This window comes from Labrus mixtus, chromosome 20 (genome assembly GCF_963584025.1).
Source record: "Labrus mixtus chromosome 20, fLabMix1.1, whole genome shotgun sequence".
Lineage (NCBI taxonomy): Eukaryota > Metazoa > Chordata > Actinopteri > Labriformes > Labridae > Labrus > Labrus mixtus.
The window spans coordinates 1,053,454-1,081,282 of NC_083631.1; the positions used below are offsets into that span (position 1 = coordinate 1,053,454).

At 38.2% G+C, this 27,829-nt stretch overlaps 2 protein-coding genes across 2 annotated transcripts; both read left to right on the forward strand.

The window, feature by feature from the left end:
* Positions 1–1,018: 1,018 nt before the first annotated feature.
* On the forward strand, positions 1,019–13,856 carry prkar1aa (protein kinase, cAMP-dependent, regulatory, type I, alpha (tissue specific extinguisher 1) a). Its single transcript, XM_061065704.1, has 11 exons — positions 1,019–1,178; positions 2,122–2,301; positions 3,419–3,586; positions 4,678–4,769; positions 4,847–4,908; positions 4,995–5,041; positions 6,147–6,305; positions 6,383–6,443; positions 6,567–6,688; positions 8,083–8,164; positions 10,187–13,856. The coding sequence occupies exons 2-11, from the start codon at positions 2,128–2,130 to the stop codon at positions 10,357–10,359; spliced, it is 1,140 nt and encodes a 379-aa protein (XP_060921687.1). The 5' UTR covers positions 1,019–1,178; positions 2,122–2,127; the 3' UTR covers positions 10,360–13,856.
* A 3,022-nt stretch (positions 13,857–16,878) lies between these two features.
* On the forward strand, positions 16,879–27,508 carry LOC132995633 (pyruvate dehydrogenase (acetyl-transferring) kinase isozyme 2, mitochondrial-like). The gene is made up of 11 exons (XM_061065703.1): positions 16,879–17,158; positions 19,191–19,332; positions 21,112–21,183; positions 21,294–21,481; positions 21,589–21,678; positions 23,055–23,132; positions 23,369–23,445; positions 23,620–23,718; positions 25,274–25,384; positions 25,574–25,687; positions 25,877–27,508. The coding sequence occupies exons 1-11, from the start codon at positions 17,029–17,031 to the stop codon at positions 26,018–26,020; spliced, it is 1,245 nt and encodes a 414-aa protein (XP_060921686.1). The 5' UTR covers positions 16,879–17,028; the 3' UTR covers positions 26,021–27,508.
* Positions 27,509–27,829: the final 321 nt, after the last annotated feature.

The following is a 27,829-nucleotide window of genomic DNA, read 5'->3' on the forward strand; positions in this document are numbered from 1 at the left end:
AGCCTATAAAGAATAGTGCTGCAACATTGGTTTAGTAATGCAACTTTTGTAATTAAACTGTCAGTTGGTTGATCCATAATTATATTGCTTCTGTTTAATAAATTAGAGTTACAAATGCCCATTGTAATCTTCAATGTCTACATCTAAAAAGCAATACAGCAGACCAAAATCAAGGATAGTTTTGCTAAATTACAATAGGCTATAATGAAGTGAAATAAGTCAAATGTAATTTTTATTTAAGAATCTGTAATAAACTGGATCCTAATTAGTGTTTTTAATGGAAAAATAAACAATTCATTTTTTTTATTTTTACATAATTTACAAAACATTATTCTGTTGAGTGAATAAATAATATTCTGACTTATTATATTGGGTTTAAAATGAATAAACGACAGTGGGTGTTATAATTAAGAACACCTATCACTATTCCAGAGTATGCGTCTCTGGTAAAACAAGAAGGAATTTAAGGACCTCTCTTGCTTTAAAATATTTTCTTTGCACTCAGTAAAGATAAAGATAAAGATAAAGATAAACTTTATTGATCCCCCGTGGGGGAAATTTGTGCATTACAGCAGCTCCAGAAAACAGGGGACGGGAATACAATTATTAAAAATTAAAATGAAGTTAAAATCAAATCAAACATATTTACATCAGTTAAATAAAAAAATACAACAATGTAAAATTACACAGTAACTACACAGGAAAAGGGTTTTGTTCTTAAAAAAAAGTAGTTCCCTATGCAACAGTGAATATTTACCAACAATGAAACATTATGGAAAGTAAGTTTACAAATTCTTAGTTAATTCATGTTAATTCAATTCTTACATCCGAAAAGAAGTAGGAATAAGTATAAACATATTCAACTCCCCTCCCCCCCTTCTCCATTTATAATTAACCATCTACTCAGCTGAGCTATATACAAATCAACACATTTATTCATGTTCTTCAACTTCTCAAACTCACTTAAACGTTTGCGCTAATTTTAGCTTAAAGAAATGACATAACATGATTTTAGCAGCCATGAAAACCTCGACAAAGAAGAAACAGGAAGTCACCCAGTTCTGTATCCTGTGATGTTGAGGACACAGGATGTTTTATTGTGAAAGAGTCGAGGAGGAAGTGATGGTGATCTCCTATCAAGAAGAAAAACAAGGAACCCTCGCGTCCTCTTACATTTGGTAAGGATTTTCATGTAGTTAACGATGTGTATAGTTGTTTGTTACACGTAAAAAAAAACCAGTTTCTCGAAGCTTGACGCTCTTTCATCTGAGAGGTTGAGTTTTTGCTATTGTTTTAGTAGCGTTGCGATGCTAACAGTATACTCGCTAGTTTACAGCAATTCATGAGCAATCCTAAGATTTTGTATGTTATTACAAACGCAGGCGCTTAATTCACAGACAATAAGTAGCCTGAGTATTGTTGGATAGGTACATTGATACATTTCAAGGTTAAGTTAAATAACATGGAGAAAAAAAACGTCAGCCAGTTTTCTTACATCACTCAGAATTTCCAACAAATTACTCTTCGCTTCCATATTTAGTCAACTCGATATCGTGGACGGATGAAAGTTCTGGACTCGGACGAGTTTGCAGTATTAAAGTAATGTAAACTTGACGAAGCTGAAGTAATTTCCGATTCAGAAATGAAGGGGGAAGATCTTGAAAACTTACTGAAGGACGGATACGCTTCATTACACCCCATAGTGATGCGAAAGTGTTTTTTTAAGTTTAGTAATGCTTACAGATAGAGCAGTGTCAGTAAGCACCGACAGTGGATTTTCAACTAACAAATGAAACTGCAGTGGAACAATGTCAACATACACTTTTCTTTTACATTTATGTTGTCTGTTGGCGCAGCTTATTGGAAAACCCATGCTCACACCCTTACAGAGTGTTTAAATAGCACTTACAGGATCCTCTAGGCCTGGTCTGTTTGCTTTTTATTGAAAGTGACAGTACATACACTTGTCTAGCCTCTTTATTAGTAGAGTACTATTTGTACCTTTAAATTAAACCCCAAGTCCAGAGTAAACCGTAACTGTTGCATATCAATACAGAATGGCAGTAGACATTTTCCTCATTTGTCTTTGTGTTTTCTGCCCATCTCCTTCCATGTCACCAGACAAATATGGCATCAAACAGTGCAAACGGTGATGAGGAGCGTGGCCTTCAAGTGTGTGAGCAGTATGTCCAGAATCACAATGTCCAGCAGCTGCTCAAGGACTGCATCATCCAACTGTGCACAGCCCGGCCAGACCGGCCCATGGCCTTCCTCAGAGACTATTTTGCAAGACTAGAAAAGGTTAGTGCTGCTGACAGCATGTTACTCCTGGTTCAAGAAAATGTTAAGTGTAATCCATCAGTTGTGTTCACTCTGAGAACCACATTAAGAAGCTTGATCTATTAAAAAACTGTGTGCTCTAGTAAACAATTTAATTTAAACACCTTTGTTTTATACAGATGATAGGTACTGATGATGAGTGAATATCTTGAAGCAAACTAGCTTCTGGTAGTACTAGAGACCGGTTGCTCAGGGCATCTGAGCCTGTGCGAACTGACAATTGAGATTTTCTGATTTAGACTGCTATTTTTTAACCGGCTGTATTTATTTTAAAGACCTTTATAAAAACACATTCTTAATGAAAAATGTTTTTTTTTATTTGCTCTCTTAGCCCTCTCCACATTTCAATGAATATTTGATTTCAGTTCTTTATTTTGAACATGTGAAAAAGAGAAATGAACCTACAACAGTTTATAAAAAGTTGTATCTACCAACAATGAAACATTATGGAACTTACGTTTTCAAAATCTCAGTTAGTAAATTCCACACATACCATCCACTCAGCTGACCTATTTATAAATAAAATCAACACATTTATTCATTTTCTTAAACTTGTCCAAACACCTATGACCAGAGACATTCCTTGCCACAATCATTCAGGGTTGATGTTTTCCTCTTTACCTTTGTCCAACTCCCTTTAACTTGTGCGCTAATGTTAGCCTGGCTGTTTGAGGCAGACTCAGATGTTGTGCTGTTTTGTGTCTCAGCTCCACTCTAACCTTCAATGAATGCATTCAGTCTAGCTGGTGATACCACAATAGACTTATCTGACATTAAAGTCTACAAAATGTACTCCATAGTTTTTGTTTTGTGAATAAGCAGTTGAACAGCTGGGAAAATCCTCTTACCTAATGGTTATTATAAAGTTACCAAATGTTTAAGAGCTTCAAAACTTTGTACATTATCGGATCAAACTGATAGTGAGCGAGAGATACTTTGCCAAATCAACAACACCTTGAAGGTCTCTTTTTTTTTTTGAGTAAAGTGTAAATACAAATTTGGCTCAGTTTGAAACTATGGAGGAAAAATTACAGGTAGGTAGTCTCAGGTGTTGATTTGTTTACTTGCTGCACTGCAGGAGGAGGCCCAGCAGATGGCTGTGCAGCAGAGGTCTAGGTTACGCTCCGACTCCCGGGAGGATGAAGTGTCTCCACCCATGAACCCTGTGGTGAGAGGTCGGAGCCGGAGAGGAGCCATCAGTGCTGAGGTGTACAATGAGGAAGATGCTGCCTCCTATGTCCGAAAGGTTAGTGTCAGTTTGTTTTCACACACATCTCTTCATACTAAACACTGATGTTGTCATTCCATTGGATTACACATAGCATTGATATAAAGACAAATATTCTCATTATAATGTCGTGTAGAGGACTCTGTTGCTTAGTCAGCTACTTCCGCGTTGTTTATTTATGTCACGTCTTACCTCAGGAAATCCCCCGACCCCCCTCCCCTCTGACAGGGAAAGTCCCCCGCTGTGAGGAGCATATGTGAACGGCTAGTTCGGGAGAATCTCCGGAGAAGTCCTCCTGTAAATATCTAGATATTATCCGGAGTACATATGTGAAAACGGCTTACGACTGACTGGAAAGGTTTTGTTTCATCTGTAGTGAACCAAAAAGGTTAAGGTTACAGTAGAGACTGTTACCCTTAAACACACACACACATACAAACAAACAAACACACATACATACAAACAAACAAACACGTAAAATCTTTTAACGACTCAAACATTTCAGCATGCCCTGGTATATTAATAACAACTTCTTTGTTCCCATGACTAAATACTAAAGATGCAGTAGTAGTGAACAGAGTTAGTGATCATTTGTCAAGTAATAGTGAAAAAAGATGTATTTCTTTAAAGTAAGAACAAAAGATGTTCAAAACTATTCGATCCTGATCGGTCCTATGTATCAGTGTGTTCACACGAGGCCTCTCTTAATGGGGAGATCAGGGATAGTTTTGTTGTGGTTGGATCACTGCTGTATGTACAGTATAAACTCGTATGGAATATATCTGTACTCAAAACAATGGAAAAACAATGGCCTGCCAGTCAAGGTGAGTGTCATTTACAAAAGCTTCTGGGGGACAACGCTGGGAAGGTGAGCTGCCTCTCATGTGTCAGAGAACAGGATTTAAGTTTGAACCTAAAGTTGATCAGCAGTCTCATCATATTGTAAGAGGAAACAAATCAGTTATCTCTTTTTTTGGAGTGATAACGATATTGTTTTAGTTTCTAGTATGCATGTGTGGGTATAGCAATATTGATTTTTGTGTAGTTTATGGTTGTCCTAATATTCACTGAAATGGACCCAAAAATCTTAAGAACTTTTTTCTTATAAGGTCATTCCAAAAGACTACACGAGCATGGCTGCCCTGGCCAAAGCCATGGAGAGGAACGTGCTGTTTGCCCACTTGGATGACAATGAGAGGAGGTGAGGGCACCGCTATGTTAAATCATTCTTTTAGACTCATTTTCAAACCGCTAAACAAACTTGTTTTCTGCCTACAGTGACATTTTTGACGCAATGTTTTCCATCAACTACATCGCTGGAGAAACAGTCATCCAACAAGGTGAATTCTTACACCATATCTGTGCAGATTGTTGCGTTTTACTTCTGGACTTTCTTTCATGGAACTCCTCGTTGTTTCTGTTCCAGGTGACGAGGGAGACAACTTCTATGTTATCGACCAGGGGGAGATGGATGTAAGATCTCTTTCTTTGCAGTTTTTAGCTCCAGTAAACATTTGCCTGTCTTAGTTAAGATTCAGTGGTTAAGTGTGGGGAGTGTTCAATGATAACTTTTACATTATAATAACTTATAGTTAAGAGAGTTAAGTATTAAGTAAGTTAAGTATTCTACCTAGAACTAACATGTTAGCCTAGTGCTTTAAAAGTTGCATACATATTTTCTTGTGGGCAGCAGAACTTACTGAAACAGTAAGTTCTGCTGCCCACAAGAAAATATGTATTCCCCAAAGATGATTTAGCAGCAGCCGTCCCCCTTCTAAGTTTCAATTTCCCACCGGTATGGTCTGTATTTGTTGTGACCAGAGAAGGTAGATGGTTTTAAGGCACCCCCACACAGACATTTTGGTTGCCCCTCGGTTTGCCAGGAAATGGCAAACCAACAGGTGTTGCAGCGATGGAAGCAGGACAGGCTAGGACTGGTTCAGATATAACTTATTCTACCCGACCTAAAAAGCCTCTGTCTTTTTCTAATAAGCTCCACGACCAGAAACGCGCTCAAACTAGGATTAAAAACTCCATTTAAAAATGGAGATAGGTTCGAATGCAGAATGGTTTCAAGACCGATGAAGAGCTGGTTTAACACTGAAGCTTACGTGTCTGTGACATCATGGCAACCTGCGTGCACATCGGGAGGAGACTGCTCTCTAATGTTTTCAATTTGGACTGCAGTATCAATTTTAAACACTAGGTGTCAGAGTTACATTTTGCTCTTCAACTTCAGCGATAGGAACAATACTTTGCCATTTTTTTCTTTATCGAATATGCTGTAAAAAAAAAAGTAATTAAGCCCTTATGATTCGTTTATTTGATGTTGAATAGAATAATGAATAATGCTACAGCAGCTCTTACACTGTGCTTCAATAGCTCTGTTAATGTGGGCTGTGTGAATGCTTTTACCTGTTAACATGAACTCTGAACTCAAAAGCAAAAGGTCCTGTGACCTACAAACACTGCTCAGGAGTACAGTGTGGCCCACCACCTAGACTAGCTTAATTTTGTCATGATGCAAGTTTAGTGGAAGGACTAACAGAATGTATTTGACTCTCTTCTCCCCCCCTAGGTTTATGTAAACAATGAATGGGTGACAAACATCAGTGAGGGAGGCAGTTTCGGGGAGCTGGCTCTGATCTATGGGACACCTCGTGCAGCTTCAGTTCGGGCAAAGTCTAACGTCAAGTTGTGGGGCATAGACAGAGACAGCTACAGGAGAATACTGATGGTAAGGTGTGGAGTCCTGTTAGATAACAAACATAAGATTGTATGTTTAACTAAAACAATTTGGATTATGTTTTTTAGGGGAGCACCTTGAGAAAGCGCAAGATGTATGAGGAATTTCTCAGCAAGGTGTCTATATTAGGTGAGAACAAAAGTTGTTTTTTTATTGTGTTGATTGGCTGGATTATAATGTCTTAGAAAATGAACCTGTCTTTGACATATTCAGGAATGTGTATGTATATAACCTAAAGTTGCTCCTTTACAGAGTCTTTGGAGAAGTGGGAGCGGCTGACGGTGGCGGACGCCTTGGAGACGGTGCAGTTTAAAGACGGACAGAAAATCGTAGTGCAGGGAGAGCCTGGTGATGAGTTTTTCATCATCCTCGAGGTACGCATCAACTTCTGCAAGCACTAGTGAACCAGAATGAGTTAGTGCAGGACACATAAGTGGAAGTTCCTGAAGAGGATTCGGTCATTGAATCACTTCAGGTCAGATTACCAATGAAGAAGAATTCTGTTTATTAAGTATCGTGCTACATGAGAAGAATGTTGTTACTTCTGTTTTTTTTTTGGGGGGGGGGGGGGGGGCTTCAGGTATGGGTCATCTGTTCCATTTGACTCTTCAATGCTGAAAAAATGGTCACAATCACAGAATTTTATACTGTAGGGTGGTTTCACACTTGGGTCCTGGGCCGGATCCGATTATACTTGACCCCAAAGTCTGGTTCATTTCACCAGTGTGAACACAAACGTACCGTACTCGTAACGTACTCCGGTGCTGTGCCAGAGTCCGCTTGAAGATGTGGTCTCGAGCTCGATTCATGTGTACTCGAGTACAGTCTGCAGGAGATAAAAACACAACTGTGGACTGCTATATCATGTAATTCTAAATGTCTCCTGTTGCTTCAAAACCGTCGTATCCGTGCAGCACGGGAACATTTCATCCTCTGAGCTGCACAGTGGATGTGTGTGTAGAGGAGGGTCGTTGTTAGTGTCTCAGAAATAACAAAAATATCCAGTTTGCAGGATGGACTTAGCCAGCGTGCCGTTGCCATGGTTGCTTCTTCTTTCTACTTTTTGGCAGATTTGCAAACCAACTTTGTGCATACTGCCACCTGCTGTATTGGACTGTGTACATACACAAGTGTAATCAGGTACGGAACGATGTTACTAATGTGAACGTAGACCGGAAGGGGAGAGGGGTAGGGTCAGCAATCGTGATGGGGCATGGTACGAAACAATTGTGACTAATGTGAAAATGCCCTTCGATTATTCAGTTGCTAAATGCAGACTGTATTGACAGGAATTTGTGAAATGCTTTTGCCATGTTAAGGTTTTACAAGCATGCTCTTCATGTCTTCTATAAACTCCTTTTTCAGAGTGTGATTTCACAACAGCGCCATAACAAAGCTCCCCCTTCATTACAGCTTTGTACTTTTATGTTGATTCAGCAACGTCATAATATTGGTGTCCCAGTCTGTGACCAACAGTGTTGCAGAAGCGCTACGGGTAAACCAAAAACAGGAGCTCAAGATACAGACAGACACACACACACACACACACACACACACACACACACACACACACACACAGCGCTGCTCTCCCCCGCTAGCTCTGCCGATCCTTTCTCAACCCTGTAACTCATCTGTTACTACCTTCAATGGCAGAACAGAGATGGGGTGTGAGAACTCGGGTTGTGTAATCATCAATACTTTGTCTTTGATTACGAGACTTGATCTTTTTTGTGATGTGTTGTTAAAAATGTCTTTATTGTGCTGTTAGGGCACAGCCGCTGTGCTCCAGAGGCGGTCCGGCGATGAGGAGTTTGTGGAGGTTGGAAGACTCGGATCATCAGATTACTTTGGTAAGACCCTCACACATCTGACAACTACAGTACAGGCACTATCACACATCTTATGAAGACATAGTGACAGGCATTATTTTTGAAGATAAGAATTAGATAATGATGATAATACAGTGTAAGGCATCCCCTTAAAAGTTTACCCAAGATAATTGTCAAATGGACCCTTGTGAGAAGCTGAATCGACAGTTTGTCAGTCTCAGATTAAAAAAAGTGTCCTTTTTCACTACGGTTTTGCCAGGTCAGTAAATAATCCCTGAACCTTGTATAGGTCAATATAAGGTGTGAAACCCTGAATACATTGGTTTGAATGTATTGATGTCAGACTGACAGAGAAACTTACTAAAAACTAATTAAGAAACTTCCCATCATGAGGCTAATAGGACGGCAGTAGCTCAGTCTATAGGGACTTGGGTTGGGAACCGGAGGGTCGCCGGTTCAAGTCCCAGTGCGGACCAAATATGGAAGTTGGTCTGGTAGCTGGAGAGGTGCCAGATCACCTCCTGAGCACTGCCGAGGTGCCCTTGAGCAAGGCACCAAAGCCCCTCCCCACCATCAGCTCAGGAGCACCCGCTGTGGGCCGCTCCGTCACTCTGACATCTCTCCATTAGTGCATGTCCATAGGATCCTGTTTGTGTGCATGTGTGTATATACTTCAGCCTGTGTGTGTGTTGCATGACTACAGAGTGTAAAAACTGAAATTTCCCCTTGCGGGGATCAATAAAGGTAAATCTCTCTAAATCTCTCTCTCTAATGCAGGCCCTGCTCATTGGGGGCATGTTTCTGTTACAAGTATTGCATTTCTAATTCACTTGCAGGGTCCAGGGTCTTCACATACCTTTTCTCTTATGGGATTTTTTTTTTTTTAAAACTTGACACTCTATTTATAACTATTTGTCTCTATTTGCCGCCCACTAACTGGCCTGCTTCTTACTGGATACCCGAGTCAGGTTTAGCTAGCACATTGAAATGATGTCAAAAAAGAGTTTTCTTTACATAATGACAAAAGTAGAGGCCTCTTATCTAATAAGAAACTGACGGCTACATCCGGCAGGGTTTATGCAGCTAAACTCCTCAGACCAGCTGGAATAATATTAACAGTGAAGTACCGCCCCCTTGAGCTGGTCTTTGGTGAGGGAAGAAGCAGTAAATCACTGATAATCATGATATATATGTTGAAATGTCAATTATATGGTAATCTTCTTGAAAAAAGTTCTATAAATTCTTCCATAAAATCATTATAGACGATGGCAGCACATTGTTCAACCAAATTCTGAAATGTGTCTTGCATTAATCTTTTGAGTTGCAACAGCTTTGTTCTTAGCACCAGGAGACTGTATTATGGGGCTTATACTAAAACAACAACCTGCTCTTTTGTAATGTTAAAAGACAATGAGTAAGGTCTTTTACCTTCTTTTTGGGTTAGGGTCTCAAGATAACACTTGTTATGAGTTGACGCTATACAAATAAAGATTGATTGATACTATTACTTGCATCTTATCCCATCTCTCCCCCTATCCCTTTCCAAGCCCGGTGCAGTCTAGACCTGTGAAGACTGTTTCATCATGAGCCGGGGATCCGGCCGAAGATTTCTGCCTTTTAATAAGACAGTTTTTTCTTACCACTGTAACTTTTGCTGCTTTGCTAAAGTGCTCATGATGGATAGGCCGGATCTTTGTAACATAGCAATAAGTAAGGTCTTTTACCTGCTTTTTGTAACATAACAATGAGTAAGGTCTTTTACCTGCTTTTTGTAACATAACAATGAGTAAGGTATTTTACCTGCTTCTTGTAAAGTGTCTCGAGATAACACTTGTTATGAGTTGACGCTATACAAATAAAAGTTGATTGATTGATTGATTGATTACTACACATTTACATTTACACTAATACATTTATGTATTCCACTGTAAAATTAGCTTTACTACTACCAAAAATCACAAATAACAAAGCAGGACACCATGGGCAGGCTGATTTTTCTGTGAGAACTTCTTTCTGATTGTTTGTCTTTCCTATGACTCACAGGTGAGATCGCCCTGCTGATGAACCGGCCCCGTGCTGCCACCGTTGTTGCATGCGGACCCCTAAAGTGTGTCAAACTGGACCGTCCACGGTTCGAGCGAGTCCTCGGTCCTTGCTCTGATATCCTGAAGAGAAACATTGAGCAGTACAACAGCTTTGTTTCCCTGTCTGTCTGAGCCTGCCAGTAAGCTCCTTTGCCTCTACTGCAGGTCCTAGTATCGCAAATGAGCTTTATTTTCTACTCTCTCTCACATACAGTATGTTACCACGCCTTCACATCACTTCACATCTGTTACATCTATTACTCTCTTTTATCATATTTATTTTATTTTCTCCGTTAGTACTTCAAAGCCTACATTTGTTTGTGTGACGGAAAGTTGTGAGGTCAAAGGTTAAATACCAATATCGAATAGGTGTTTGCGTACGATTTAAAGATGAAGATGAGATAAGGTAGTGTATGAATTATGAACTGTGTGTTCACACTTAGATCACTGTAACAAATCATTGAGATCAATCAAATGGTAACTATTATACAGAAATTGCTATTACATGATATTTAATTATCTAGACAAAAGCAGAGATCTTTTATGGTCACACAGAAAATATTGTAGATGAAACAGCTGTCGTGGGATCTAAAACAAACCCGAAAATATATTGTCACACTCAATTATGCCGTATAAAATCAGAAAGATTGACAGTGACATTATGATTCGATAATGTAGTGGAGAGAAGAGGGGGCAGCTCAGGTTTCATCTTTAGACTGGACTTGATTAATGTGATTCCAGTTTTGTTTTATGTAAAATAGCTTGATCTGTAGAGTAAACTAGCAAGAGTCCAGTTACAATAATCCTCCTCTCCCTCCTGCCTTAGGGCATCAGACCTGTATCTTGGGTTCGAGCCCCTTACCAATTTGACCTAATTATAATGAAAATGTCAAATATTCCTTACAGACTGTATTTATAGGCTTTTCTTAGGTTACTCAAAAGTGGAAGTGTTGCCTTGACCATTGAACATTTTGGCACATCACATGCCTTCTACCTATTAAAAAGAAGTGTAAACTCCACAGTAGCATCATGATACTTTGTACTTGGCAGTACAGCAGCGTGGCAATTCACACTTTATTGGTGATTTGAAAATTAGATTTTTCTTCAGTTTTACATAAACAGACTAAGTGTCTGCAAAATGTACGCAAGCTAATATGAAATTCAGCCCTGTTGAATCACAGACAGCTGAATTTACTATTAGATAGCATACCTTTTAGTTTTATGTTGAATGATGAGTTTTTTTAAGGTGACACAAAATGGGTTGTATGTGTTTGTTGCTGCTCTTTGTGAAGTTAATTTGAACCTTTTGGCTAGTTTTTCCATCGCTTAGGTTTGAACTGAAATATCTCAGCACTATAAGATACATTATCTTAAAAGATTGACCATCCATGCCGTCCTCATGGTTTTACTGTGATCCTCGAACACAATGATCATCAAACTTATGACCAAATATCTGCAAAACGTGACATTTCCAGAATCCTTAGCTGTACTGTGTGCTACTAGCTATTTTAATCATGCTATTCTAAGATTGTTAACATTTGCTAAACATCGTAACTATTTTGGCAAGCCAGTATTAGTGTTAGTTAAAAGCATCTTTGTGAAACTGTCCAACTATCTATGCAAAGTTAGGTTTTTCTTTTAAATATTTAGTATAGACTAGATAGAACATCTTGAAGTATTTCATCAGAAACATTCTTTCCACTTAAACATGGTTTCTTTATTTCTCTTTTATTATTTATACATAACTAGTAAATAACTAATGAACATCAACTCTAACAGGGTTTAAATATGCTTACCTCCACATGTTACCAGAGCCAGCTTAAAGGGAAAGATTATGAAAAGATAATATGAAGATAATAATAACCAAAAAGGTCAACACTGTGGCTTTTAAATAAAGTGAGTGTGAAGGGCTTACATAGCAACAGCAGCCAATAGACAAAAAACATAGCAAATGAAAATAGAGAACAAAGATTCAGAGTGGTAATGATGAAATGTAGCTCTTATTAAACTTGTATAAAGTCATTTATTTTTAGCTTTTAATAGACAGTGACAACAGGACAGGTTACCTGGCGTGCAAAATAAAATCTGATATGTTCACTTGATTTGCATTTGTATAACTTTGATTTATTTAGGACACTCTGAAAGGATAATACATGATATCCATGACTTATTTTCATTATTATGCCTTTTGTATCATAATTCAGGACAAATTGTACAGCGATGCTGTGTCTTATTGTGAGGAAAGTCTAAACTTCTTTTCAGAGCAAGGACAGAGATGTGAGTGCACATTTCAATTAGCCCCTGAGACATTCTTCAATAAGTAGCAAGCCCTGGAAAATGATAATTCTAAAGAAAAATGTACGTAGTTACTGAGGACATCGTAAAAACAACAGCAAAAGTCCTCTTTATCAAAATATATATTTTAAAACTCAATTCACACTGATGGCGTGCGTTTTTATGTCTAACATTTTTCAGTTGTTTTTTTTAACATTCTCATTTATACTAGACATTTACTTTGTTTTCTTTTTGCTCTTTGAGTTAAGTGGCCTTTTAGGTAAATTCTCTCCATGTTGGGTTTGCAGAGCATGTTAAAAAAAACTCACTTCCAAATGTCTGATTATCCCTGTAACTCTGCTGACAGTATGTAATCCTTTATTGTTCTATAAACAGCTCTTCTGCAGATGTTTTTTTCGAAATCAATGATTAATCTGTTACACATTTTTTATACATACAGAACTATTTAATCAAAGGGGAAAAGGTTATATGCTAAGCTAAAGCTTTACTTTCACAACAGAGCTGGTGCTAAGTATGATGCTGAGATTTTCTAGATTTCAAAGTCATAAAATGGAAAAAGAAGGTGTTAATAAGATTTGCAGTAGTAGGAGTCCTTTTGAAAGTGCTTATTGGTGCATGGCACCCACCAGTGGAGAGCATCGACCAATGGGCGACTCTTAAAATACAGGGTGTTTAAAATTCAAGAGCTAGGTAAGGAGGGAGATTGGAAAATCGAATGTGTTGGTTAGCTTAGGATGCTAAACGGCTAGTTAGCGTGAAGGTCCTGCACTCTGGTTGGTACCTTTCAGAATTCATTGTCATGGTGAATAGATGAAAAACTTCATTGGAACTCTTAATAAGTATACACCCTGGAATTTAGAGTGAGTCATCAATATTTTTTACATGCTTTAATAAAATGACACACTGTTGAATGCTATTCAAAAACATATATAACACTTTTTAAACACTTGCATTTTATTGGCACGTGTTTTCATGATGTACAGCAATGTCTCTGATTTATTATGTCTTAACTCAGTGGGATCACACCTATCTGCCCTTTGAATAGTCTGGTGTCATTTTAACTCGATACTGTATTTTCAATATTAAGTGTACATTTCTTTTTTACTTGTATCCTCTCAATATCATAGTGTGGTGTTTTTGTTTTTTTGTTTTTTTGTTATAAAGATCACTGTGCTCCACTCAGTCAGACCATCACTCTTTGTAAAAACTGAAAGAGCAGATTTCTTTCCTACAGTTTTTTGTGCCTTTCCTCAGATTGATTACAGTGTGACTTTTTGATTTCTCTGTAGGATGTTCTTACAGCAGTTAAATAGCAATAAAGAGATCAGTGTTTTCATTGAGTCTTTGTTTACATATCCTCACCCATGTCACATATTAAAAGGTAATCATACTCTTTCAACTGTGTCTGCACATCTTCAGTCACAAATCAGCTGTTTAAAAGACCTTAAAACATCCTGGATCTCGCACACTTTTCACATTGTAGAACTTTTACGCCCTTCTTTGGAGTTTAGTATCAGTTGTTCATAAGTCCTTAAAATATTCCTCATATTTAATAAATAACTGACATAATTTAACTTTCCCACAGAGACTCAATTTAAAGTCAGCTTATTACAGGTTAGTGTTTGTGTTCCCAGCATGCAACATTCACATCAGAAACATGTAGTTGTTAAATGGTCTTGAGAATGTATAGCACTTTTCTAGTCTTCTGACTACTTAAAGTGCTTTTACACTGCATGTCACACCTAACCATACACACACTATGGCAGTCAGTATTTCCCCTAGGTTTACAGCGTTGGGGGGGGGGGGGGGGGCACGCCGACGGCTGTCCTGTTCTATCGGAAAGGTATCCTTAAATGACTTCTTTCCCTGATTTCCCACTCTATCCACTATCCCATCTCTACAATAATAACAATAAAGGCCCAATTTTTTTTTTTTTTTTTTTACTTGACATTCAAGGGGGGGGGGGGACATTTCATCCATCCAATGAAATGTTGCCAACACTGAGGACTTGTCAGATTAAGTAAGCTTTTTCATCTAATTCATTAGTCTAGCACAATCTAATATAATGGTAGGGGAAACACTGGCAGTGGTTGCTATGTAAAGTATGTTGCTGTTGAAGCTAGGGAGCAACTTGAAGTATGTGTCTTGGACATATCAGACATGTGGCTGCAAGAGCTGGGGATTGAACCTCCAACCTTCCAGTTGACAGGCAACCAACTCTGAGCCACAGTGGCCAGTTGGTGTGTGGACTCGCCTTAACATTTTTTCATTAACACAAACAACATACATTATGATTTGGCTGTGTTTCTCTCTTCTTAACTATTTCTCTTTTTTTAACTTGGGAACTATTCTAAATAAACATTCAGTTCTTATAGGACAATATTGTTTTTTTCCCTCACTTACACCTTTGAGACTTTACAAAAAATAAAACATGGTCATGGTAGTTTTGTCTATAAAATGACTGGGCAGAGTTATTAACACTTTAAACTCATCATTTTATTCATACTGACAGCCTGCCACTCCATTCAAACAGCAAATGTTCCACAATTTTCATACAATCTTGCTTTTAGTCAACTATTTAAAAAAATATAAAACAAAAAAATAATTCAATCTGAAGAAAAGTTAAAAAAATTAGTGAATGATATAATTAGACATTCTCAAATTCAACCTTTCCCCAATCGGTTATATTTCAAAATGAAAATCCATCCATCCAATGAAATGTTGCCAACACTGAGGACTTGTCAGATTAAGTAAACTTTTTCATCTAATTCATTAGTCTAGCACAATCATAATTTGAAATTTGCACAATTGTTCAGCTCTTTAAAGTTGTTTTTCTCTAGGCAAATTGCAATGAAAGAGCTAGAGTGGAGAGGTATCTTTAAAATATCCTAAAATCTTTACATTTCTATTCCACATGCATGTTGAGCCACAAAAGGTATGAACGCTTACATTGGTCATAGGATTTGATTCACTAAAGCAAAAATGATTTAGACTTTTGGCATGAGTCTTCAGAGCAACAGGAATGGCCAACCAACTGCCTTATTTACTACTACGTTATATTTCTTAAGCATACAACATGTGGGCACTTATTAAATGTACTCCTTATGTCACTCTTTTCGCTGTATGGACTTGAAACGCTCCAATTCCGTTTTCACAGACTTATTTGGTGCTCAGAATCACTTTACTTTTCTGATAGCAGAAAAACCTTGGATTAAAGGCAAAGATTTAGAGGTCTTTCAATTTAAATCTCCATAAAAAACTTTCTCAGCCAGGAGTCAAGGAGCATTTCCCACTAGGAATCCCTTAACTGCATTTGAGAAAATTATTAAATGATACGACCTAATATCTGCAGTTTTTCATTCAACAAAACACAAACATTAAATACTTAGACATTTAAGCTTTAAACTAAAATGTTTTTTAAACATATCTACCCAGCCAAAAAAGGCTTTGCAGTACAGTTCAGTCCCAGGATTGAGGCAATGCAGTTTTGTCCCCACCACCTAATCTATGAATTTTAGCTCCCAGCCACGAGTAAAGCGCTGACGTTTGGCAGCCTCCAAGCCATTACTAAAGCCATTATTTATATATATTTTTTAATTTTTCAAACTTGTAATAGTCCTTCAAGTGCTTCTTTATACATTAAACCTAGCAATTCAGTTTAGCAAGCTGTAAAACAATCCTTAAACTGTATCAAATAATCCATTCTTTCTTTAAATCATAACCGGAATGTGAAATGCACTTAAAAAGACCAAAATACAAGGTCACTTCTGTTGCTGCAGTGTCCCATCAGCTTACATTAAAGGTTGAAAAATATCTCAAGCCCCTCCCAAAACAAATATATCTAAATATTAATAAAGAAATAAAAATATGTGACTCCATTAGGGTCATTGTCACTGAACAAGAACCTTTGAAACAATTTAAGATGAGCCTTAAATATCACTAAACTGCGTCTTTCGTCATTTGTAAATATTACTTATCGATTAACAGTTTTTGAGTTGTGTATGTGTGTTTTTGTTTTCAACATGGCGATGCATTTGGGTCGGTGGTCGGGTAGGTGTTGCAGATGTTGTTATGTCTCACAAGAGGCAAAGGGTGTAGCAAACCGTCCCGTGTGTCCCGTATGGTTCAGGTCGTGTTGATATTTTTACAGTCCGTACCACTGTGATGGCAGCATACAGCTACACACGGTGTTTATCAGACGGAGGAAACGTTATGTAAAACACGACAATGACCCGGTCACACTCATGTCTCCTTGTTTACTATCTTCCCACTGTACCAGCGGGATTCCTGGAATCCAATTCGCTGGCTACCGCCCACCCCGCTCTCCCATTGGCTAGGATCGTCTATTAAGTAACAGTTCCCTGTGTGCAGCTGCAGACTCCCATCCTCTTCGAGACCTCTCAACTGAATCAACAACAATTAGGCAAACTGTCCATTTTGACGCTATATGATTTGAAATCGTATTTTTTACATCGTATTTTCTATGTTGTTCGATAGACTTTGAGGATGACCAGTAAATTGAAGTTTGTTCGGTCTCTGATGAAGACTGCAGCGTTGGCTAACGTACCAAAACACATCGATCATTTCTCCAAGTTCTCTCCTTCTCCTCTCTCAATGAAGCAGTTCTTGGATTTCGGTGAGTACCTACGTCCTCGGAACTTTATTTGTAGTCTGAACACTTGTTTTCTTTTTCTTTATTTACAATAATAAAAGAAGTATTCATAATTATAACAATAATAATAATATAAATTATTATTTTCACTTGTTTTTATATTTCTTTATGCTGGCTCGTCATTCTTATGGTTGGGTTGAATTCGAGTTTTTGAAGTATAATAGCCTACATATTCCATAGGGACAGGAAAAAGGTTGACATCACGTGTCCAAAACATAACGTGTTATATCTATTAAAAAAATGGTCGAATTGCCTTCAGCATGTAAAGTTGATGCTTCGGACTTGGGTGCGCCTCACACCACCAGTCTAAATCAACCTTAACACTTCCAGTGTGTTCAATCACGGTGGTGATGATTATGATGATGGTGACAACTGTCATGGAGATTTCATTACGCTGATGTGCTAAAACTATCTAACTTTCTGTGACATTTACAAAATACTGCTGTTCTTCAGAGGCCTCCTCATCACTTCCCTCTTACAAAAAAACCTCTGTATGACTTCCTGCCTTTCTATGAACTTTGCAAACAGAACAACAAAGACAAATTACTTGACTCAAGAACTTTTGTTCAAACAAACTCTTGTATACAGAAATTTCCATTACACATCTTTTTGTTTTGATAATGACATTAATGACAGGGGCAAACGATGGTTACCTTGTCTATGCCACTATCCCAACATTTTTAGGGGACAAGGATCCTGAAAAAGGGTGCTACTTTTCTTTTCTTTCCACAAGTTATTTTACGTATAGGTAACAGGATAATCAAGTGAACCAAATGAACACATTGTGATATTGTGACATTGGGATCTTTTTTGTAGCCTATACTTTACTGAGAGATTTTTTTTTTGTGGTCACATAAGTCTGACCCTACTATTCCTGTGAACACATCTCAGGATCACCTTTAGTGAATAGCCTCCGATCCGAAACAAACACCCAGTTGAACTTGTGGATAAACTGATAAGAAATTGTTAGTGTGAGGTCAAAGGTCACTGCAACCTTAAGTCTGTCCCACCCTGGTAAACAATATATGTTTGTAAAACCAGTAAGGCACTTTATTACATTTAGCAAAGATGTCCACTTTGACCTAAGTCTAACTGATTAGATCTGATGGTCAAAGGTCAGGGTCAGCTCTCTACAAACAGATTTCACCATAACTTAAGAGATAAATGATTATGACACAAAAATGCCTTAAAGATGAGAAAAACATTACTGATGTGATGTCATTGTTTATCCTTGTGAATGCAACATCTCTTGAATGCCTGAAGAGAATTTTGATCAAATCTGGTCTATTATAACACTCTAATGACACTAATGACATCTGCAATTTGTTAGTGAACAATTTCCCCTAATTCAACCTGTCATGTAACTATGTGTTATTATTGACTGCTGTCAGGAGAGGGTCAACTGACATTCACATACTCTGCAGGGAAAAACAAAGAGAGAGACTTTGAGAGTGAGAGAGAGGGATGGATTTTTGCAGTTCTATCGCTCATGTAATATAGATTTTATGTACATTGGCGATATTTGCACCCCAAAAGGTAACAGTTACAGTGTCAATGTCACACAGATTGATGTACACTGAAACTTGCAGAGAAACACAACCAGGTGACATTTAAAGGAGAGGTTCAGAGAAAAGCAGGCAAAGGTTTGACTTTCGTTTGAACACAAACTGTTCAGACCTCATCTCCACTCTTATGTAGTTTTTACAGTCCAGTATGTATATTATGATTATTCACTGCGTGTAGTCATTAATAAGTATTGGGTAATTATTCTTAACTTTAGACCATTTTAAGTTTTTACTGAATTGTCAATCACTCACTCATCTCACTCCCTGTCTTGTTGATCAAGTATGTGAGACATACACTATGTATGAATGTACCATCAAAAAACCCAGCCAGTGGACCTTATGTTGAGGTTACCAAGTCAAACTTATTTCATGGCCTTATACATTTTGTAACCAAACCATTCAATTGGAATCCAATTTTGTCTATTCTGCAGGTTCAACCAACGCCTGTGAGCGCACATCGTTTGTTTTCCTTCGTCAGGAGCTCCCTGTGCGATTGTCCAACATCATGAAGGAGATCAACCTCCTTCCAGACCGGCTGCGGTCCACGCCTTCTGTCCAGCTGGTCCAGAGCTGGTGAGATAAACTGCTGAGTGTTCACAGAATGACTATTGATGATTCGGAATGCCTTACATAACATATTGCACTTGAGTTGGTGACATCTGATAAAATAAATGTTATGCAGAACGTTAACATCTTGGCAAATAAGGCAGTAATACCTGTTTATGCTACTGTCAAGCCATGAGTATTTTCATAAACTTACTTGAAGCACAACATTAAACTTTCCTGTTTAGTACAGACCACAATCTCAAGACTTGTGAAAGTCTTTTCAAACTCCCCAGAGAGTAGCACCCAATATTTGAGATTTTCATTTATATGACTGCAATAAAGAGCAGTCCAACATTGTTATCCCAGATATAATCAGAGATTACATTTCCAAGCAGAGGGCTTGGGGTGGGGTTGTGTGTGTGTGTGGGTTGAACTTTGTTCCAGTTACTCTTCTATCCCCCCTGCCCTCCCTTTCTTCCTTTTTTCTCGCTCCCTGATGTTGTTACAGTGAGGGGAACAACACGTTCACAACAGTAGCATCACAACAGGTGACAGGATGAGAAACAGGCACAGTGTCACTTCTAAGAATAAAGTAACTGTAAGAGGTATTGAAAGTTTGAACCCAGATAATAATGAATATGAAATGTTTTAACAGAGTGGGAGAGGTTATAAAAGTAGACACACAAAATGTTAAAACTCTTCAATTTTTCAAGGTAACATTCAACTTGTTTTTGTAAAAAGCAAACAAACTGTGTGCTTGATTAAGTGTCAATGTTTAGAGGCTATTTTAAAAATTCTTAAGTATTTTGCCATGGAACCTAAATCCCTCTCTGTGTTTTCCAATTCCTGATAGCATGTTGTGATAGCTTCAGGAACTTTCTAGGAATTGAGGGGTGACCGGATGACCTGAATGTAATAGGAGACACATCATGATGGATACAGTGCAGTGTTAATCTCATGACTCGTCCGTTGTAGATACAGTGGCTGGCCTCGGTTAAATCACAGCTTAAAGGTCTAATGACTGAAACGTGACATCCTGTATGTTTAGAAGAGTCCAGCCGACCTGTTTATGAAGTCTCTGGAACATAGTTCTCAATTATTTAGAGAACTCTCAGGTCAATCAGGGATCTGAGACAGATTTATTCACTCAATGAAGAACTAACTGAGAGTTATCTGTTTTTTTGTGTTTTTTTTAACAAAGCACAATATTTAAGGTCACAGCAACAAACTGTAAAAAGGATGATTATATATTATTTTATTTGAAAAATCAGCAAAATCATTTAATCAACTCACAAATCTGACCTTTAACTTTATTTACACATCAATAGGAAGAAGATGCTTTGTTTACAAATGATTTTTGATGTAACGTGACATGAATTACAGAAATTTACACCGTGGCAGAAATAATCATATTATAGAAAATGAATTGTTAATAAGATACAGCAACCTGGACTTGCTGCTCAGTTTCTCGTGACTGACTGGGAGGAGGGTCATCTCAGGGAACAAGAGTCACATTGGTGTTATTTTCCCCACATTACGTCATCACACACACACATGTCGATGCTGATGGAAAGCTGTGTTTACATTCTCCACACTGTTTTCTCCCCTCTCTCTCTCGCTCCCTCTCTCTCTCTCTCTCTGTTTTTCATTCTTGTTCACCCATTGGAATGAACCCATAATACTACCAGGCTGTAGCAGGGTTTAATGTGTATACATGTTTATCTGCCATGATCAAGCCAACTCTATCTCTTGTGATATCAGACATGCTGAATATTCAGTGACTCTCCTGTTTTTATGTTCTTGCAGGTACATCCAGAGCCTGATGGAGATCCTTGAGTTTCTGGACAAGAACCCTGATGACCAGGAAGTCCTTGAGACGTGAGTGTAACACAGATTTAAATAAGTAAACGAGCAGAGGACAGGTCTGGACTTAATCTGGACTTTTCCTTTTTTTTTTTCCAACCTAACTTCCTCTGTCACCAACTCAGGTTTGTGGAAATCTTGGAAGTGATCAGAAACCGGCACAACGAGGTGGTCCCCACCATGGCTCAGGGAGTTATTGAGTACAAAGATGTCTTTGGTCAGCAGGATGCTAATAACGACCACAACATCCAGTACTTCCTCGATCGCTTTTACACCAGCCGTATCTCCATCCGCATGCTCATCAACCAGCACAGTAAGTATACACGGTTGGGGCACTAAAGTTGCACCCACATTCATTACTAGAGGCAATTGTAGTAGGAAGATATATCACCAGTTTTGTTTTTCTCTACTTTCTCGCAGCTCTCGTCTTCTATGGCAACACAAACCCCGCCCACCCATACACCATTGGCTGTATTGACTCCATATGTGATGTAACAGAGGTTGCACGAGGTAAGAAGAAAAGGAGGCTGAAATAAAGAGAGTAGGTCTCAATTTGTTAGAATTGCGGTTAATATCACAAAATGTTCCCTCAATTAATTTATGTCTCAATAAAATCTCTTAATTTTTCAACCATGATGTTGAAAAATTATTTCATTTATCAATCTTTTAAAAAAAAAATTTAAATTTAATTTTAAATTTGTTTTACAATATCCTTACATCTTTCATCCATTATAATAGGATGTTTTAGTTGTTTAATTGTTGTTACATACAAACATTTCACAGTTTTATTACTAGTGTAGTAGCAATGTGTACATGTAACTCAAAATTTGTATAAAAACAGGAAAATGAAAAATGGAGGTCATCAAATTAGAAAGGTTAACATTACAAGCTAGTCAAATGCTTTGTTCAGTTACTTTTCTTACTCTCTGCTTTAAAAGTATACTGGTTCACTGGAGCTTACGGCTGACATGCTTACATCATTACATTACTTAACAGCAAGCAAATCTTCAACTATTGTGTTACATTCAGTTGGGCATGAGGACAGTGACCTTCCCTCCATGGTTTACCGTCCTCCCTAGTGTGGACACTTTGTTTGACACTTTGTATACTGGTTACCAACGACATCGTCGGTGTCATTTAACAGACAAAAAAAATACAACCACAACAAACATGTTAGATTCTGTTAGAATGAGAAGGAGAGAAAGTTTGAGTTTTACATTTTTGTTACAGCATTAGGAAAATTGTCTGAAGCCGTGACATTGCTTCAGAAGTGGACTGGTGTAAAACTTGTTTAAGCTGGTTTTATCGTAGCTGGATTCGTCTAGTAGAGGGGCCTAAATGTAACATTTGGCTTACAGACCTCCCACCAACTATCACTTTTGATTTGTGAATTTCTGGCACAACTTCTTCTCCTACACGGTACACGGACAGGCTCAATGTTAGGAAAGGTCCAAACTCCAGCAAGACTTTTAAAGAACAACTTGTTAGTCAGACCTGCACATACATGTAGCGGCTGCTGTGTGATGGTAAAAATGAGATGATTTGTTTTAATTATTTGTATTTTTATCTGTAGTTGTCTTCTGTTAAAGAAAAACACGGCTATGTATTTTCATTTTCTCTTATTGTATAACAAGAACTATCTGTAATGGAGCAAAGGAACTCCTCATATTATGAAATGAATCAGGTCGATAACTGGGACAGAGCTGGCAGGCTGCTTATCCAGTCTGGCCTAGTTTCAGTATTAAAAACAGAACGAGTCTGGGCAGCCTGCTTGTGACCATTACACTTGCTGTTTGTTCTTAAAATCAACTTGTATGTATCAAATCTGTTTATCCTTCCTGTCCCTGTCCACAGGGCAAACAATAACCTTTTTTTCATCTCTCTAGATGCCTATGAGAGTGCCAAGTTGCTCTGTGAGCAGTACTACCTGGGAGCCCCAGAGCTGGAGCTCAGGCAGATGAATGGTGAGACGCAAAAAGAAAAGCCTAAAGCTTTACTAATGGAGGAGTTTGAAGTGGGGCTGTATTAGATGCTTATTTATGTAGTCAGTGTATTTGATAGAACGTCTGTGGACAACAGTCTGTGGATGGTGTCTGCAGTGAAACACATTTTAGCCACTATATGACCTTTATGCCTTGAATGTGTGTGTGTGTGTGTGTTTTTAAAGCCCTGCTTGTTGTTTTGTTTCCCCCTCCTCTAGCCAACAACATAAGAGATCCAATCCATATCTCTTATATTCCATCTCACCTGTACCACATGCTCTTTGAGCTCTTCAAGGTAATAAAACTGTAGCTGCTGCAAACAGAAACACTTTATCATATATGCTTTAGTATTAAAGGAGCCTTTACTAGAACTTAAAGGGCCACTGTAGTGTTTTTTCCAATACCATGATAGTTTTATATTTTGTACCTCACCTACTAGCTGGTAAACATTTCTGTTTCCTCTCTATAGAACTCCATGAGAGCCACCATTGAGAACCACGAGGCCAGCAGGACCCTCCCACCCATCAAGGTCATGGTCGCTCTTGGTAGAGAGGACCTGTCAATCACGGTAAGTTGTTGCTTCTGTGTCAGAAAAAGACAACATTGCAGAAAGTAAACTTAAGTAGGAAGAAAGAGCAAAGGGAAGAGCAGCGGTTTATCATGAAAACAGCATGACACCTTATCAAGTCACATCAAGGAATTTGAATTCTGTGTCAATGCTGCAAAGGAATGCAAGACAAGAAAAGAACTAGAACCCCCGCTTAGCACACGTTATTAGAGCTTGAAATAAGCTTTCTAACACATCATAGGTTGAACAAGAGACGTATTATCTACAGTAAATGCCCCAAATGCCAAACCAAGAATAGTTACTAAGTCGGCACGACTAAAACATTCTTACTTAAAAAAAGAAACAAAAAACGTATAAACCCTCCCTGTACTGCTGAAGAATGTTACACATTCATTATGTAAGCACTGTTAATGATGTGAGGACTGTTGGAAGAGAAAGAAAGGATAGACTGAATGATTTCCTCTTATCCTCATTCTGATATGAATGACGTGTTGTGACCCTTTGCCCTTTGCCCTTTGCCCTTTGCTACACTGACTCACTTTATTCAGCTCTTTCATTTAGTTATATAAAGCCCATAAACACTTGGTATCATCAAGAGATCAACCACCCACCTCCACAAGCATATTCACTGACATCATTTGATCTTGGCACAGCCTGCATCCATATTAAGACAGGATTGGCTCAGCGCACCTTTACTCAATACTCAACCTCAGTAAAACTAAGCTGGCATTTTAACAAATTAAAGCTGCTGACTCCAAAGTGAGACCTATTTGACATCATCAGAGACAGTTTGTGAAGTAAGGCAGCTTCCTAGAAGTTGTTGATTATTTGATGATTATTTGCCATTTGTCTATTAAGTATACCCATAGACAACTATCACCCATTTTGTAAGTAGAATCTCTGTATTTAGATTTATCGCTGCCTGCTACATTTTACCAACTGAAAAACTGTGTCTCAAAATGACCCTTAAATGAAAAGCAGAAATAAAAACCTGAAAAAAAATCTCTTTTTATTGAACAAATCAGTTTCCTTTCCTTAACAGTACAACATTTATGTGGTTACAGTTTTCTCTATCTTTTTGGCTATTTTTTAAAAACAGTCTTAACATTCTCTAAACTGTAAGTGCAACTGCCACAACAGTTTCATGGTACATCAAAAGTCTATCGCATGTTTGCAAAAATTAGCAAGTAACCAAAAAAATGTAATGTACATTTCAAAACCTAGTTTTATGTCAGTGTATTGTTCACAGAAATGAATAGTTTCTTACATTTTTATTGATGCTAACTGCTTACTATACTATACAATTCATGTTCGATTATCTGAATGCTACTTTAATCTGTATCACACTGAGCTTTTTAGATTCACATTTCAACATAAGTTAAAAGTTTACTGGGAAAAATCCAGACTGAAGAAAAATGTCAGTACAAAAAAAACAATTTGACTGCTAAAATCCTGAAATGTGAGGAAGGCCTTGCATTTAATTTGCTCTTACCTCCATCATGAGTGCTCAGCTCTCAGCGTCAGGTCTTCATCATCATCTCTGCTTCTCTTGCAGATGAGTGACAGAGGAGGTGGTGTTCCCTTCAGAAAGACAGAGCGTCTGTTCAGCTACATGTACTCGACAGCTCCTCGACCCTCCTTTGGAGAAAAACACAGAGCCCCACTGGTGAGCAACATACACACACACACACACACACACACACACACACACACACACACACACACACACACACACACACACACACACACACACACATTCAAACACGTTATTAAAACATCAGAAGAGCTTACCTGTGTGTGTGTGTGTGTGTGTGTGTGTATGTGTGTGTGTGTGTGTGTGTTTGTGTGTTTACAGGCAGGGTTTGGCTATGGCCTGCCCATCTCTCGTCTCTACGCTCGCTACTTCCAAGGAGACCTGCAGCTCTACTCTATGGAAGGTTACGGCACTGATGCCGTCATACACCTAAAGGTAACATTCACACACAATACATTTTATTGTATAGGCTAATTTCATCATTGATAGGCACATATTCTAGATTAAACTGAAGCCAAATGTCCAAGTTTCTATCAGTTTGCTAGCATTATAATTAAACTAATTATTATATTTAGATGAAAACCATGCGCTGTATTATAATGTGTTCTCTTGGTGTGTCTCTAGGCATTGTCCACAGACTCAGTGGAGAGACTGCCAGTTTTTAACAAGACCGCTTTGCGCAACTACAAGCTGAGTTTGGAGGCAGACGATTGGTGCATTCCTTCCAGGGAGCCGCTTGACTTGGCCGTCTACCGCGCCTCCAAGTGATTGAGTCTGAGCCAGCAGGAATTCTTACCCCCAGCACTTTCAGGCCATGAAGTGTCCTGTCATTGAAGGGAGTTAGGGAACATGTTGACATGGTGACTCTTGATCTTCAGAACTCGCACACATGGACCCTCGCTTTTCCCCTATACTCAGGAGACTTCTGTCTGTTTCCTATGTGAAACTTTAAGTCCACATTGAAACATTATTTTAGTCTAGAACATCAACTAACCAAGTACTTTTGGTTTCTATACCAAACCAAGCTGCCAACGTTTCATATCTAACCTAACCGATAAATGTTGTAATATGGTGGCAGGGCTCTACAAGGACTGTTGTTTTTAAAATAAAAATTAGGTACGCGTTAACAAACAAGTTCTAGAACAATGCCTACAAATCTCACAAGTGTTTTTCAAATCTAGGTATACTTTTTAAACACAACAGAATTTTAGCCTGATAGTGGACAAAAGCTGAAGTGACCAAAAGAGATAAAAGAGAAGACCGGCTCCTGATTGTCTTGGTCCTTCCTTGTCCGGAGCCAGCTTCTTATTCTTAGATCTCTTCCTGCTTTCTTCACACATGCTTTAGACAGAGAAAGAGATGAACCAGTTGGACAAACAGAGTCAACCTCACAGTTCCAGAAAGGTGTGAAGTAGAGAGAGAATTCTGGAGAGGGGAATTTAACTGATGGTAGGTCTGATCAGAGCATTAGACACCATGTCTCACAGCGGGATATAACTCTTACAATAATTACAACCTTAACCTCACATGAAAAATAACATTTCATTGTAATCTAAGGGATCAGTTTCGCTGATTACTGAATAGGTATTTATGGGCTCTACTTAGCTGATCAGGTCTTAGATCACAAGGTGCCAGCAGGAAGATTTCATCAGAACAAAAAGTGCCTCAACATGTTCAAAGAGAAGTGTTGTGATATTTTTTTCTACCTAAAACAGGACATGTATTCTTTTTCCTGCTGTAAGAGTGAATCAGTCAGTGGGAGTATGACTTGTATTTTTTTTCTAAAACCTTTTTTGTCTTGTACAACTTGTCACTAAGTAAAGTCTCTCTTCAGTTTCTGTTTTGTGGCCTTATACTGATGCAGAACAAACACTTGCTCAGCTGCTTAGTTACTGATAGTGAACATTAAGGATTAAAGATCATTTAGGTTGTGTTTGGAAGGGACTCTAACAATGTCCAGGAGTTATGTAAACTTGTGATCTGTTGACAGAACACAGGTTATTCATTAATTATCTCTGCTTAATGTTTAGAAGCTCTGAAATCAGCTTTTTTGTTTTAGTCCTGTAACTGGTCCAAACTGCAATGTGTGTATGTATATATGTATCTGTGTTAAACGGTTTATTGTGATTCACTGTGTGCATTCACGAGCCATGACTATGCATCATCACAAGGTATTCTATTGTATATATATTTGAGGACTTTTATTTTTATAAAGAAATGTTTGGAAAATATATCATCCATAAAATAACTGAACTTCTGTCTTTATTGTTATGACTGAGGATGAATGTCTCTTGTTTTTTGTTGTTGTTGCTCTTTAGAACACAGAGGAGTTCAGGTGTGGATTTGTTATGTTTGTTTTGTTCATGTCTGCCATGAACTCTACACATGAAAGTAATATATCTGAACTGGGACCAGTCAGAGACTGAGAGTTATATAACGCCATCATGGAAAGATGGCATTATATAACGTTCTCTGGATCCCTCCCAAATCAGACCAGTGATGACATGTATAGCCGCATGTCATCACTCAACCGCTGGCTGTCGAGGTGGTGTCCAGCACACGATGTGGGCTTCATAG

Excerpts from the sequence above, each read along its gene's own strand:
- prkar1aa (XM_061065704.1), top strand. The coding sequence starts at position 2,128 with ATGGCATCAAACAGTGCAAACGGTGATGAGGAGCGTGGCCTTCAAGTG. Across the intron at positions 4,909-4,994 it reads AGAAACAGTCATCCAACAAG|GTGACGAGGGAGACAACTTC; the intron begins GTGAATTCTTAC and ends TTTCTGTTCCAG. Across the intron at positions 8,165-10,186 it reads CGGATCATCAGATTACTTTG|GTGAGATCGCCCTGCTGATG; the intron begins GTAAGACCCTCA and ends TATGACTCACAG.
- LOC132995633 (XM_061065703.1), top strand. The coding sequence starts at position 17,029 with ATGACCAGTAAATTGAAGTTTGTTCGGTCTCTGATGAAGACTGCAGCG. Across the intron at positions 21,184-21,293 it reads GACCAGGAAGTCCTTGAGAC|GTTTGTGGAAATCTTGGAAG; the intron begins GTGAGTGTAACA and ends TCACCAACTCAG. Across the intron at positions 21,482-21,588 it reads CATGCTCATCAACCAGCACA|CTCTCGTCTTCTATGGCAAC; the intron begins GTAAGTATACAC and ends ACTTTCTCGCAG.